The sequence below is a fragment of the Etheostoma spectabile genome, chromosome 15 (assembly GCF_008692095.1).
Source record: "Etheostoma spectabile isolate EspeVRDwgs_2016 chromosome 15, UIUC_Espe_1.0, whole genome shotgun sequence".
Lineage (NCBI taxonomy): Eukaryota > Metazoa > Chordata > Actinopteri > Perciformes > Percidae > Etheostoma > Etheostoma spectabile.
This window is the reverse complement of record NC_045747.1, coordinates 26,009,218-26,024,865: the sequence shown is the minus strand read 5'-3', so window position 1 is coordinate 26,024,865 and position 15,648 is coordinate 26,009,218. Positions and strand designations below refer to the sequence as shown.

Here is a 15,648-nt window from a genome sequence, read left to right as displayed (position 1 = left end):
TTGGGAGGTCCAGACCAAGACCGCGACCAGTCCTGCTAGAGGGAGTTGAGGTGGAGGCAGTCCAATCATACAAATACCTTGGGCTGTGGCTGGATAACAAACTGGACTGGACAACACACACCAACCACCTGGACAGGGAGACACAGAGCAGGCTGTACTTCCCAAGGAGACTGGGGTCCTTTAACATCTGCAGCAAACTGCTGTGGATGTTTTACCAGTCTGTAGTCACCAGTGTCCTCTTTTACACTGTTGTGTGCTGGGGAGGGGCAGCATATCCAAGAAGGACACCTCCAGGCTGGATAAACTGATCAGGCAGGCCGGCTCTGTGGGCGGCAAGAAGCTGGACTCACTGGTGACGGTGGCAGAGAGGAGGACGCTGGAAAAACTGCTGGACATTACTGAAAATGCCAGCACCCTCATCAGCACCCAGAAGAGCCTGTTCAGTGGAAGGCTGCTCCTTCCCAGGTGTCGGACCAGCAGACTCAAGGACTCCTTTGTCCCTCATGCCATCAGACTGTACAACTCCACACTCGGGGGGAGGAGGAAATAGGGCAGAGAGGACAATTCATACACATACACACCTGGACTCACATAAATACCTGGACACTTTAACACTTGACTCGACACTGACACTTTATGATAATTTATGGTAAATGTCTTTTAACGTGTTTTTATAGCCAAAGGTTTTCATTTTATTTTTATTATTATTATTATTATTACATTATGATATTACTGTTATCTTTATACTGTCTTCATCTTTTTCTCTTTATACTGTATTCATCTTGCTAAAAACGGATGCTGGAAATTTCAATTTCCTTGAGGGAGTCATCCCAAAAGGATTAATAAAGAGAAGTCTAAGTCTAAGCCATATGGACAAAAAAGTAAGAGAAAAGAAAAAGAGATTAGCAGTCCGGAGGATAATTAGTTGAGATTGTGTGTGCGTGCATCCTTGAGAACTGTAAGTCGTATAACTTATGTTGTCAGTTCATTTAAGCCCGCTATTGGTCTATAGTTCTCTAGCTAGCTAGTGATTTAGTTGTTTGTGTTCTTCACCTGTTACCTAGGTTACACCTGGCTGTTGATTCATAATGGAGATTGTTGAACGTCCTTGCTCACGTTTGAATTTTAGGTGCGTTATTTACATGATACAGTAGTTACACTGCATTAAGATAAAGTAATTAATAGTGGGTTTGTTGTTATTACTTGCTAGCATATAAATTCCTATAAATTGTGTATGGTAGCCGTTACAATGTTATTTATTTATTTGCAGAACCACACGCAAACAGCCATAGCAGAGCTACCCACGCCCGTATTTGTCCTGATGCTTGATTGTAATAAAGCATCAACAGAGAGAAGTTGTCTCCAGCCGTGTTTAACAAACATACTTGGGGGCAAGTTGGAAACTAGAATAAGGTTTAAATACAGTCCTAATCTAGTCCTCACTTACAAGTTTCACATAATTTCACTGGAGTTACCTTTATTATTGTTTGCGTCATCAATACCAAATTCATTCTAATTGGATGGGAATAAACTGTGCGTTGCACTTGACGCACCACTACAAGGCGACTCAATAGATTCAGAGGCATTCATTTGCGGCAAATGATCGCGGCTTGATGGCGCTAACGTTAGCATATAGTAGTGTGGACGCCAACATGATTGAAAATGAAGAAAAGAACCCAGAGATTCAGCAGACAAGCAGCAAGACATTCCCATCATCCTCGGCCTTATCCGAGAGAGATGTTGGAGATAGTAGGCATCAAGAATGACTTCTGGTCAATGTGCTGGGAAACTCCAAAGTATGGGGAACTTATTAATTAATAACTGTATAGTAATTCATATTTTATCCTTTATTTTCTTTCTGAAAGACATATTTGAGCACACCCACATACATGTAGATTCCTTTAAATGTTGAGGGGACAATTAAAAAAGAGAAACTGGATCTGTGAATTCTCACAGAATCACAACTGAATTCATATCTTGCTGCTCAGTCAGACTCTCCCAGTATCTGTCATGATAATCATATCTGTGATGTTTTAGGCCTATTGGCAGACATCCATTTTAAAATGTATGCAATGGCATATAAAGAGCCTTTTCTCCATGTCCATTGAAGTTTCTCAGCTTTTAGTCTAAAAAATGGTCGTCATTCACAAGGCTACTTTTACTTTTAAACTTAAAGTAAATTTCCAAGCCTGAACTTTGTTTCTTATACTTGAGTAAATAATTTAAATTAGTACTTCTACCAGAGTATTTTTAACACAAGTATCTGTACTTCTACTTGAGTACAGGAAGGGATTACTTTTGCCATCTCTCCCAGCCTACATGGCTAGCAGATTTTTAATATTACCAGTCAATCAGATTTTCCACTAGCCATGTTTTTTAGTTTGTTTTCTGTTTTTCCTAACATTTAATTTCAGCTTCTCTGGTTTATTTGGCTCCAATCTTTTCGTCTTCTCCGTTTTTCAGCATAGCTTGAAATGGATACCACACACGTAGCCTGTAGCCACCAGTTGCACGACACGTCACAACATGGTGTTCATGGGAAATGTAGGATTATTTCTACAATCAGTATTGCTAAATAAAGATGAATGAAGCCAAATACGCACAAAACCTCTTAAATTTCTTGGCGGAAAAACAGACCAATCTGGCAGCCGTTATTTGCTTCACTCATCAGCAGCCAAATTGGCTAGTAACTTTACAATGTTACCTTCCAAAGTTCATTTTTACCCGTATTTGGCAGGATGGCAGGTGTCAATTTTATGCTCTGTTGCTAACAGCCTCACTGTTTAGCCTACTGTTCACTGTTCACCATGTCAGAGCTGTGATAGGTTTCTGCTAATGCATTGAAACATGCTTCTGCAGCGGCCAGGTAAAAAACATTGTATTAGCAAAACACGGGTAGCTTTGCTTTGAATTAGCCACAGGTGAAGCAATCTCTTTTTTGAAACGGAACGTGAGGATTGTTGACAAGAAGGCGGAGGTGCGGAGCATAGTGGCAATGGAGGAGGGTCTGGCGAGTCCACACAGCATTCCAAGATGAGAGAAACATGTGCTTTGGGCGGTGCTAAGCACTGGACGGAGCAACGGTGCGTCGGCAAAATAGCCCCAGGAAGGAACTTGTTTTGATGGAACATGTGTACATTCAAAAGTTGTTTTAGTTGTCAACAGAAAACTCAGATTTGACAGATAGTCTAGCTAGCTGTCTGGATTTACCCTGCAGAGATCTGAGGACCAGGTAACCATAGTCCTCAGATTGGACAGATAGTCTAGCTAGCTGTCTGGATTTACCCTACAGAGATCTGAGGAGCAGTCAACTATAGTCCTCATAAATCCAACGGAGGTAAAAGGTAACGGACATCCCGCCAAAAATGAGGGACATCTTGCGGAAGTTCCTGCGGCACTGGAACAATCACGGAAATGAAACGTCGTCGATATAGACTAGGTGGGTCCACAAAGAGCAAGGTTCTGTCCAAGGTTTCTGCCTGTTAAAGGATATGCAATTGCTTTTGGGGGGAATTGTTGGGGTCTCTGTAAGTTACAGAGTGTGGTCTAGACCAACTCTATCTGTAAAGTGTCCTGAGATAACTGTTGTTATGATTTGACACTATATATAAAGTGAATAGAATTGGATGCACAGTGTTGCAGAAGCTACTGCAATTATAGCTACTCTTCATTAGAAGTAGTTAAGCTACAGCTAAAATGTTTTACTTTTGTTGAAAGTAGTGGACGTAATTGCCACTATTCATTCTCGTTTGTGATGGTGTAAAAAACAACCTGAGAGACGGATGGGCTTCAATCAAATTAGATGTTTTCTTGGACCTATCAAACTGTTCAAGCAATAGGATTGTATGGAAATGGAAATTGCCATGCAAGTTGTTGTTGGTTGCTCTGGACTTTTTAGCCAAGACTTCAGATTTTTAATTTCACTTGCAGAACAAATATTTAGTTTGTCCCTCTGCATTGCTGGACAAACTATTCCTCAACTTGTCTTAACTTGCTCGGAATCACGAAGTAGAAAGAAATGGAAGGAGCAATTTACCTGGATGTCAAGTGGACTGCTGCACAGTCTGTCTGGGTAGGCCTCGTGCAGGTCAGACACTTTTTCCCAGTCTCCAGATCCCCTCTCATCATCCCTGTCAAACCATTCTGTCCACTCTGCCTCTGTGAGACACACACACACACACACACTCACCACACACACCACACACACACACACAAACACAAAAACCAGAAGCTCCCGGTTCAGTGGTCACACAGCCAGCATTGGATATTAGAATAACTACGTCAAGGCTTTGACTTGTAGTCCATTTGGGCGTGCAGAGAACATTTGTAGCAGAGTAATTGAAGGGCCTCTTCTCTGTCCCATGTATGTGTCTGGTGTGGACTGTGAGATTGCAATCTGAAGCTCGACACACACGCACGCACGCACGCACACACTCAAACATGCACTCACACACACAATGCTGGAACATATGTCTCACAGCCTTTTCCACAATGTGTATATCTGCATGCTGGAGTCTGGCAGTTTGATTTAAATAGCTGCTATCTGATGGGAGATGAAAAACACGTAATTGGAATATGCTTTGACTGATGTTAAAGGAAGGGTCAATAACAGCAGCACACCAGACAGCTGGGTCTGAGGCAGACTTATTGATGAGAAAATGATTTGGTGATGATATCACCAAAGCTCATCAATTACGGCTCAGGAAGAATTTAAAGTGACATAAAAGTGAGATGACGGAATAAGGAGTTGGTTTCTCTGTGTCCGCCTGTGTGTGTGTGTGTGCGTGTGCGTGTGCGTGTGCGTGTGTGTGTGTGTGTGTGTGTGTGTGTGTGTGCGTGTAGACTTACCTTGCACCCACTGGCTGCTGATGGTGATTGTGAAACGGTCTCCAAAACTCGACTGAAAAACACGAGAGCTCCTGGCCTCTGAGGAGGCTTTGGTTCCTGAAAACACACAAACACACACACACACACGCACACACACGTGTTTTTACTAAAGTATAGGGAAGAGGATTAGGGCCACATGTGAAAACATCTATTTCAATTCTGAGATTAAAGTTCTCAGAATTCTGACTCTTTTCTCAGAATTCTGAGATTTAAATCAGAATTTTTTTCTCAGAACGCAAATACATTTTTTCACATGTCCCCCACATGGCCCTAATCCTCATCCATAGTCATAAGATCAGTTTGGTAGCAAAAATGGATTTCTACCTTGGTAGACAGCGTGACCCTCCACAGCAGAAGAAGCGTCTCCTTTTACCACAATAAAGGTCCAGGGATGCCTGTAACAGATACAGAGGTGAGACATAAAGCAGGGGAAAGAGAAAAGAGGTGATGGATTGGACAAAGGAAAGGAGAGGTGAGGAAAGGCATTAAATGGAGAAAAAAGAAGGAAGAAGACAGAGAAGGAAAGGCAGAGTAAAATAATAAACACACATAGAAAACGCAGGTGAAACGTGAGGAACAGCTACATTAGACTGTATGCACACACACACTACATTTCTAATAATGAACAAAAGGAGGGAGCAGCTGACATTCACAAGTAGGGAGTCTGGGTAATTAAATGAGATATCCCACCATGCATCACTCAGATAATGACATGCTGCCTGTGCATGTGTGTTACAGGTCTGACTAGTGTAGGGGACAGGGAGATGACGATGTCTGCTGTCTGATCTTAAACACAACACTCATCCCCATGGGGACCACAGGGACTTGTTCACTGAATTTTGCACAGATATTAAACAACTCAAAAAAAATAAACACATCTCCACCTCAAGCAGAAAAAATAAATAAATAAGCAAAAGTCCCAAAATTCTGTGTCATTTGCTGAAAACAACCGCACATTCCATTTAGGTCTGCTCAACATTGCCCCCATTCAAAATGAATGAAAAGACCTGCGTTTCCGCCAGACCGTCTGAGTGCATTTTGTGTGTGTGTGCGTGTGCGTGTGTGTGTGTGTGTGTGTGTGTGTGTGTGTGTGTTGTGTGAATGCACGCTTAGGAGGGTATTTATAGGAATGCTGGAGGAGGCACGGTTGAGGTGTTGCCCTGCTGCTGATATTCTGCTAGGTAACTTCAATTAATTTTTGCTGAAGTGCAGCAGTAAATATATGCAAATAACATAACTGAGAATGTATTGCAGTCACTGTCTCATAAATTCCTGCTTATTAAAATGTCTCTGGGTGCGCCACAAATTGCACAGCCTCTGTTGCCCGATGAAAAAAGTGTTGGCCTGTTTGGAAACAGTGTGGCGAGAAGGCGACAAGAGTCGTTAGGCAGGAATCCCTCTGTCCCCTCCATCGCTCCCATCCACTTACTCCATCCTCTACAGCATCCACAACCATGGAGCAAAGTGCAAATTGGGAAATGGAAAATGAACTTGAGCTGTGTCCCCGTGTTCTTTATGTAACCCTCTCAGTGTTCCCTGCGGTCTCCTCAGCAGCATTAGGTTTGGCCAGGCTCGGAGGCTTACCGCAGGGCCAACATTACCAAGATTCACCAGCATCTTCATACAGCCCACAACAAGGACTCGGCATACTATAGCTGACTAGCACTTTGCAAAACAAAACACATTCACACAAGCTTGTGGGTTTGCTATGCAAAGTCTTCTATCCAACAGTTCTATATTATTTTTTTTCTGAAAAACAGAAGAGCACAGTTGGGTCTTGTTTTGAGGAATGTGTCAGTGTACTGTTTCTACTCCGATACTCCTTATGTGAGAAATTTCGAGACATCTCCAGGGGTTTAGTTATCATGGCATGATTCTGTTTCCATTTCCCATGCATTCCTGACATACAAACAGGCTGAGAGAGAGGAAACATGTGCCACCATGTTTCTGGCAGTTCTGCTGCTCCCCAGCATCCAGCAAGTTACGGACATGTTTCTTTTTATCTTCACCAGCCGTGACTGTGTGCGTGCGTGTATGCGTTTGTTTTTATTTCACATGAGCAGACCTCAGACAGTAAAAACAATGAATGTAACAATAGCCATTGTTTTGTAGACTGCCTTTGTAAAGGCCTCGAGTTTGGCAATTTGGCAGTGGCAATCTTGTTTTTTTGAAACTGCACTCGATGATTTTTGGACCAGAAGGTGAAGCTGGGGAGGATGACGCAGCCAAGCCAGTGTTTTGTATGATTGGAATGGCAATGCCCTAAGCTAAACACTAAAGAGAGAAAGGTGCTGATTTTCAACCCTTCTGAAGAGAGGCATACAAACTTGCAGGGACCAGTCACAAACTGGCTTTTCCACCTGGCACTATTGGTGGGTTTAACATGAAGACTATAAGGAAGCAATGGTAAGCAGCTTTTTGTTTACATTCAACATAGCGGCCACCAAAGCGCAGCAACCCGTTGATGCCGTACGTCACCCCTGGATCATTGTCGTTTGATCTATGCCTGTTGATCACGCCTCTTGTTCAGTAGAAAATCCAGAGCAGACTCCCCAGACTGTTCAATCTTAAAAGTATGAGCTTGGTCTGGTGATAGCTAGACTAGGAACATAAGGCTAGGGGAACATAGGGAAAAAATTTTAGTGAAAAAAAATATTCTTAGAAATGTGGGAACATAGGTATGCTCCCAGATTACCAGCTAATGCTAGCGGTAGCTAGCTAACTTGGTTGGCTGAATGCTGAACAAGCCTTTTTTAAGGCAACCAAAATATTCCAATCAACTTTGATGAAGTGAAAACACAATGAGATTACCAAAGTTTAAGACGAAAACACGGACAACAGCCAAAAACAAGTTGAGGTCTATTTTAATGTCCACAGTGTTAGCATGGTTAGCATTGCAAAGCAATTGTCCTGATTGACAGATCCTAGCATCCCATTCTTTATTGTCTGATTTAAAACAAATGGAACCATAATTTACAAAATGAACATCATGTTGTATTAAGGAAGACTTGAAAGTAGCGATTGAGACCTTAAACTAATTATGAAAATATTTACTGAGGTAATAAATCAAGTAAGGTCTGGCTAGTCCATACAGCATTCTGGGATGGGAGAAAAACATGCTCTGGTTTATTGACATGTCTTTAAACCAATCAAAAGTGTCTTGGGCGGCGCTAAGCACCATACGGAGCAGCAGTGCTTCTTCAAAGTAGCCTCGGGAAGGAACTTGTTTTGGTGGAATGTGTACGTTCAAAAGTTGTTTTAGTCTTGAAACAGAAAACTCTGATTGGACAGATGGTCTAGCTAGCTGTCTGGATTTACCCTGCAGGGATCTGAGGAGCAGTTAACCATAGTTCTCAGAAATCCAACACAGGTACTACGCATTGGCGTTACTTTTCAGACCCCGAAAGCGCCGTCCATTATCTATGCAGCATACAGGCATAGTTAGGGACTGGCAGGTTAACAGAGAAAGACGTGTTTTTTTTAAGGAGTTGGTGGTGACCAAACCAGAGCTAAATTGAATATTATATTGAATAATTTAATTGAATATTAAACTTAGAGTAGATTCATCAAGTGATAGTTTTGTACTGGACTGTATTTTATATTATATTACATATTGAGAGGCTCTTGTATATTTAATGCAGGCCAGTACAACACCACCTTTAACTATGACCTCAATAATAAACATATTACTGAATTTACACATTTCCAAGAGTATAAACGTCAGAAAAGGTAGAATTAATGGCAGAGTTGTTGTATTGAATTCCAATAGAGTGTACAGGTGTAGATAAGAGATTGTTTTGAAAATCCATAAATACCAAAAGGTCCCCAAAAGCTGCAGGGATTAATTAGAAACAGACAACTATACCCTGGGACTCACCTGCCATTGTAACATTTTCTCATTAATTCACAGCGATCAATAAAAAGAATGCTCCAGACAATAGAGTGCTGGGGGCTTCAAAAACAAACATTTTCTTTCCTGACATGGTGTGAGCTGCAGCTGAATACCTATTGATGAGTTTGAATTGAAAGAAGTGAGCAGATAGTAGGCTTGTGCCGATCGGCGATCAGATTATATGTCATTGGTTGAAGGGATTAGTGTTTTTTCCCACTCCAATATTAAGGCGGTATTAACTAATCTAATTTACTAACAGAACTCAGTCGATATGTAAATAGAGAGGATTGCCCAAGCCTAGCTCATAGATCACCAGGGTGTAGTCTACATCGATGACATTTCATTTCCAGGATTGTTCAGGTGTGAAATTTCGCCAGATGTCCCTCATTTTGGCCAGATGTCCTTCACCTTCCACTTTCTGGGAATTTTTAACTCCCGTGGATTTATGAGGCCTGTGGTTGACTGCTCCTCAGATCTCTGCAGGGTAAATCCAGACGGCTAGCTAGGCTATCTGTCCAATCTGAGTTTTCTATTGCACAACTAAAACAACTTTTGAATGTTCACATGTTCCACCAAAACATGTTCCTTCGTGAGGCTATTTTGCAGAGGCACTGTTGCTCTGTCAGGGGCTAAGTGTTGCCCATGACAATTGTGATTGGTTTAATAAATGCCAATAAACCAGAGCCCTTTTTCTCCCATCCTGGAATGCATGTATGGACTAGCCAGACCCTCCTTGGCAGTGCTGTGGAGGAAGGTCTGGCAATGCGACACTATGCAAGGTGTAACTTACAAATTGTGTCATCGTTTTTTTCTTTTTTATGTTTAGTTTTGATCATTAGTTTTGTGTTTTTTTGCAGGTGATGTTATTTAATTTCAAAAACAATAGATCAGGAGCTCACCGAAATCCCAGATTGTTGATGTGACGGCTGCCCAGCCTGAAGAGGCTCTTCTTGGCCGAGTCCTCCAAGTTGTTGGAGCCCTCGTCATTGACCACCATGGCCAGTATGATCCCCGCCTCCACTCCATCCACGTACTTTGCGAGGCGGCGACTCTCATCCTTACTGCGATATGTGTCGAACCTGTGGGAGTGAAGGTAGGAACAGGGAAAAGAAACAAAATCAATACTGTGTCTTCCTTTTATCCTAAAACAAAAACGGGCCACAAATCCACTCCACTTATAAACAGGGTATCCAGCTCCAACATGAATAATGATCCATTTGTGTTGTAAGTGAAAAACCTAATTCCTATATTTTAAGATCTTCATCATTTGGTACCTGTCAAGATCAATGATCTGTGGGTCAGAAATCCTCTTTTCTATTTACATTCATTTACATCCTGTATAGGTGTTAAAATGTGTTACTGAAAGGGAGATATATCAATACACTGTTAAATGTGCCTGGTCCGGACCAGATTTATTAATCCTGGAGCCTTTTCTGTTCACTCAGCAGTGCTTTTACGTTATTCTTATCAGCCTGCATTAAAATACAACAGGTGCATATTGTTGTTTTAAATGAAGTCGGTTACGAATGGCAATTTATAACATGCTGAACATGTGTGTTTCTATAGTGGACCAATACATTTTAAATTATTACAGTTGATTCATTTCTTTTGTATTCTTCACTGATTATGATTTGGGAGGATTGGACATTTTTAAGAACATATCCAAATTGTACAATCCTCCCAAATTATAGTCTTAGTTCACTGAACCAATAACTATATAGTGTGGACTACTGTACATTCATGTAACAACAGGGAGAGGACACACATTTTCCTGGGGGGAAATAACTGATATATAGAATATCCTCTATTAATGTTTACCGTGTGTATGTAATTTATCCCTTAGTTATCTTCATAGTTTCTAGATTTTAGAGTTCAATTTCGTCAGTGTCTGTCTTTTCTATGTCCGTTTATACGAGGGAGCAAAGCATATAATATGTACAGAAGAAAAATTCGTCCTCTATAATAAAAAAATAATAGTACTAATAATAAAAGTGTGGCAGATAGTAGCGGACCGACTGACTGATGGTCTAAAAGTATACATTTATGAACTACTGCTCTTAACTGAAACCATTCAATGAGTCAATTTGCAAAAACAAACAGTTGTATACTTTGCATTAAAAGCGAGCAGTGGGAGTTAATATGGCAATATGGTTAGGTATTTTATATTTTAACCCATGAGAGAGAGAGGGAGAAACAAAGTGAAAGAGATATTTACGCATCATATTCTAGCTTTTGTAAAAAATTGATCTTTGTGGTAACTTTTTCTGAGTAACATTATCTTCTGCTAACTTTTAAGGCAAAAAGTACAGTTAATTTATGCAAATGCATAATCCTTGATTGCTATGATTATGACGGTTTAAATTCAGAGCAGTTTGTCAGTCAGCGATTGTCTGCCACGCTTCCTGTTGTTTTATTACAGCGGCTGTGTTTCTTTTTAACAAATAATGTGTTTCCTGTCATCATAATTCAACAAGAAAATGCTGCTCACTCTGTATAAAGGATGAACAATGTGTATTCTCCATTTTAGCGTCAGTAAATCTGTGATCTACCACTGTTAAGGAAAGCTGTGACCGTGCATCTATCTTAATTACTTCAGCCTTGCTCAACCTAGTCACTCCTCCCCAGCCTGGCTTGGCCTTCGTGAGACGCACCAAGCCAGGCGGCCCAGATTAGACTGGGTCAAGCCTCGCTTTATCGGTTATCCTGGATTTATAAATTCTGTGCTGATTGTTGGGCAAATGTGTGAGTTGTGATATTGGGCTATAATAAAGACTAAATAAATACAAAGAGTGTAGCTTCATGAAATATGAAATCTAAAATAACCTCTTGTGAGCAACACACCAACATCAAATATAAGTTGAACAACTGATGGCACCCATTAGTAAAATATTATCCCACTACAAAGAAGCATTTGCTGTCTATTGACTTATAATTATTGTTTAATTGTTCTCTAATCCCTAACTGCGGTTAATTCTTTGCATATTTACAGCTGGTAACCATTTATTAAGTGCATTTTATGGCTGTCACCTTTAATAAGACTGGAGATTAGAGGAGACTAGATGCAGTCCAATGTCATGTTTTCTGCTTAAAAAATTACAATCATCTAATATCCACAATACAATCTGTATAACAAATAATCCGCCCTGCGTTTGGTGTCAAAACTATGATGAGATAAGCATGGACGGATATTAATGATGGTATCATACCTACATTTAATATCCCTGCATGAAACAAAGTTAGAGCCTTTAGAGCACACACAAGGCCTGATGGCCAAATCCAGCCCCTTGAAAATGTTGATGCTAATGCAAATCAATTGAGGATCATAGTAAATTTTTGCCCAACAAGTTGTGCACCAAACCAACAAAAAAATAAAATCGGGAAAATGTTTGCAAACTGCAATAACGCATCACTCAAAGACAACGTCGGCAGATTTGCTAACTTTGACACTCAGAAATTCAGAGTTTTCATATTCCGGCTGTGAGGCAGGTTGTTTGAAAATGTAACCAGAATGCATTGTTTTTCTAAATTCTATGAGGACTGAGGAACTTTTTTTCTGACTTTTTCAAAGGCTTTATGTGGACCGAGTCGTATGTGAAAGCGCTATATGAGACATGCAATAATAATAAGAAAATATTTTACTTTTTTGATTAAAAAAATCATGTAAATAAACTGCACATGTCTGGTCCCTGATGTGATTCTTATTTACCAGGTCCTTTGTGAAATTGAGTTTGACACCCATATTTGTCTCCTTCATCACAACCTTGTGCTTAGACAGATTATATGATCTTAGCACAGCACTTCATTACTGCTTTAATTAAGAGTCTTATGATTGCTCAGCTGCCGGGACCCAGTCTCCACTGTGAGGTGATCGGGTTCCTGACCTGTCGTCGTGCAGCACCTCTCCAGTCTTGGGCTCGATGGCGTGTATAATGATGCCTCGGCTCCCCCAGCTTCTCTGGAACAGGTAGTTGTTCTGGTTGCTCTCTCCGGGATGGAGGGTCTTGTTGAGGAATGTCCATGAAAGCTTCTTCTTTCCGTGGATCTCTAGTGTCCCTCCTGTCCCCACGCCAATGTACTTCCTCCCAAAGTAGCTGTGTTCCTCATCACTGTCATCCAGTCTGAGAACAGTGTGGGAGAGTTTGAAACATGTTAATAATGTGTCTTATCTGCTAATAACACTTGAGTCAAAAAAAGTATGCTTTAGTATTCGTGATACTTACCCTAATGTAGACATCACATGTTACCATGTTTAAAAGTTTTGTGTTTTATCATTTAGAGGATTTTCTAAATAATGGCAAAAAGGCATCCCATTAAAGACCATTTCATTTTTTTCAAGAGATTTTTCAAAAAAGCTTACCACTGCAGTTTTCAGCAAATATGACTCATACAGAAGGAAATAGTGGATTTGTTAGGGACTCTTTTCAGAGGCAGATGAATCCACATTAAGTGTTCCAGTAAATATTTCTGGCCTTTCATAGACATCCAGCTTAATATAAATCTGTCACGTCTCGTCCCTGTGTCAAGTTTCTGTGTTTAGTTGGTTTTGTGTTTTCTTTTTTTTGTGATCAAATTTTTATTTTTATATTCAGAACAAAAATGTAGACTTAAAATTCACAAACAGTTACAAACAACACACTGGGGCATAGGAACGCGTCCCAGGGCACAAAATCACAGAGAGGAAAAACGGGAGGGAGGGAGACAAAACTATACATGCAGAAACAGACAAACACAAACACACTCGCACACACACAAGACATGGGACCAATCACACACACAAAAAAAAGAAAAGGACTCAGCAATGCTGTGCCAAGTGTCCAAAGTCTTCTCTGGGGCTCCACCCACACGAGCCGTCGAAAGTTCCATGTGAGTGACATCCAAAAAAGAAAGGATCCATGAAGGAACAGACAAGTCATGAGGTGGCTTCCAACGGGTTGCAATCATCCTCTTAGCAGCTGTAAGTCCAGCAAACACAATTTTTTTAGCTTTAGAAAGCTGGAAGGCTGACTGGTCATTCATTATCAAAATGTTGACAGTAACAAGCACGGTAACATTAATCAAGGTGGAAATTTTGGATGCAATATTGTTCCAGAACTGAACACTCCCAGAACATAAGATATGTACCTTGAGCTTTAATTGGGCAGAAAGTGCATAAAGGGCTGTTAATTATTTTCATATGATGCATTTTCACGGGGGTGAGATATATCCTATGAATGAAATTGTAGTGAATCTACTGATGGTCTGGATAGCGCTATACTTCTAGAATATTAGACCATACATCATGCCAGTCGAGAGCGAGGCCTGGGCCTTCGTGTGCCCAGATCCTCCCGATAGGAAGGTCAGAGAGGCCAGATACCACCAAGAACTGATAAAGCCTGGATACCATACCCCAATTTTTAGGCTGCACAGTAAATAACTTCTGAATAGGATGGATGGGCAAAGACCTTTACTAAGGGACACTGTCTGCCTTGAATGCCGACCTTAACTGCAGGTAAAAGAAAAAAGAGGAAAGTGGCACATTGAATGCATTTTGTAAGTCAGAGAAGGTTAACAAGCCAAACTCACAAAAAATGTCTTTTAGACAACAAACTCCCCTTTGTTCCCATTGTGGAGCTGTTATCGGCCTCCCACCAATCAGGAGTGCTGTATTACTGAAGAAAGGGGGAAAAGTGTGCCAGTTACAAGCTACACAGCAGTTTCTTTCAATTAATCTCCAAGTTTTGATAAGATGAGAGATAATGGGGCCAAAGCATAGCTGGCACTGTTTGTTAGAAACATTGGCAAAAAGAAAGTCATGAAGTGAAAACGGCTCTGTCATAGCATTTTCTAAGGTACGCCAACAAACAGACGTCTCTGGATTAAACCAGGTAAGGAGGGATCTTAACACAAAGAACCAAAAATAATGTTTAAAATGGAAACGGAAAGGCCACCATCCTCTCTCCTCCTCTGTAGAGTAGACATCTTAAGTCTTAAGTTGCGGCTGCTTGCCTTTCCAGATACATTTAGATACTGCTGATTGTAATTTACGCCAGTGGCCCGCAGGAGGGAGAGAGGTAGCATAGAGCTCACAAAATTGACCCTGGGTAAAACATGAATTTTAACCACTGAGATACAGACTTGAATTGACATGGGGAAACCTATCCATTTTTCCATATCCTTCAAAACACTGTTCAGAGCAACAGAATAGTTATGTTTAATAATCTGGTTTAAGCAGGGGAAGACCTCAATGCCTAAATATTTAAACTGCTAAAAAATTTGGATGTAAGCAGAGATGGTTGAGTTGTGGGCAGAATCATTGAAATGAAGTAGTGCAGACTTTAACCAGTTAATTTTAAAGCTTGATAAACTTCCATACTCCTTGCATAATGATAGAAGATGAGGTAGAGACAGAGGGGTTCTCTAAGGCTGTGTTAACAACCCCTGAGAATTCACCCTTTTCATTAGAGAAGTTAATCATGTCAAGAAGGAAAGTGCTCAGCTGTTCCCAAAAAGTTGCATAAAATTCAGGGGGAATCCTATCAAAGCCCGGTGATTTTCCTTTTTGCATATTCAGTAGTGCCAGTTATAATTCCCCAAAAGAAATTAATTTGTCCAAGCTATCTGATTCCTCTGCTGATAACTGAGGCCAGTCAAGCTGATTTACCCAGCTGTCACAGTGAGATTTATCCAACATGACCTCAGATTCATACAGATTGGAATTTAGTGTCTGAAAGGATTTATTTATTTCAACAGGGTTAGTTCTAATATTTCCATCCAAAGATTTAACAGTGGGAATATCTGCAAAATAATCACTGGATTGTAATCTTATAGCTAGAAGGTGACTAGGTCTAGCACCCTGAAAGCGCTGTCTTGCTCTATGGATGAGGAATTCA

At 40.7% G+C, this 15,648-nt stretch overlaps 1 protein-coding gene across 2 annotated transcripts in view; it reads right to left on the bottom strand.

Annotated features, from left to right (window-relative positions):
- The window catches only part of cemip (cell migration inducing hyaluronidase 1), a gene marked incomplete at its 3' end in the record, with an annotated part of 254,772 nt that overhangs the window by 88,435 nt on the left and 150,689 nt on the right, over nucleotides 1–15,648 (bottom strand). For both annotated transcript variants that reach the window (XM_032536538.1, XM_032536539.1), the window contains 5 exon segments: nucleotides 4,037–4,158; nucleotides 4,849–4,944; nucleotides 5,212–5,282; nucleotides 9,679–9,858; nucleotides 12,661–12,897. In XM_032536538.1, the coding sequence (XP_032392429.1) occupies nucleotides 4,037–4,158; nucleotides 4,849–4,944; nucleotides 5,212–5,282; nucleotides 9,679–9,858; nucleotides 12,661–12,897 (706 nt within the window).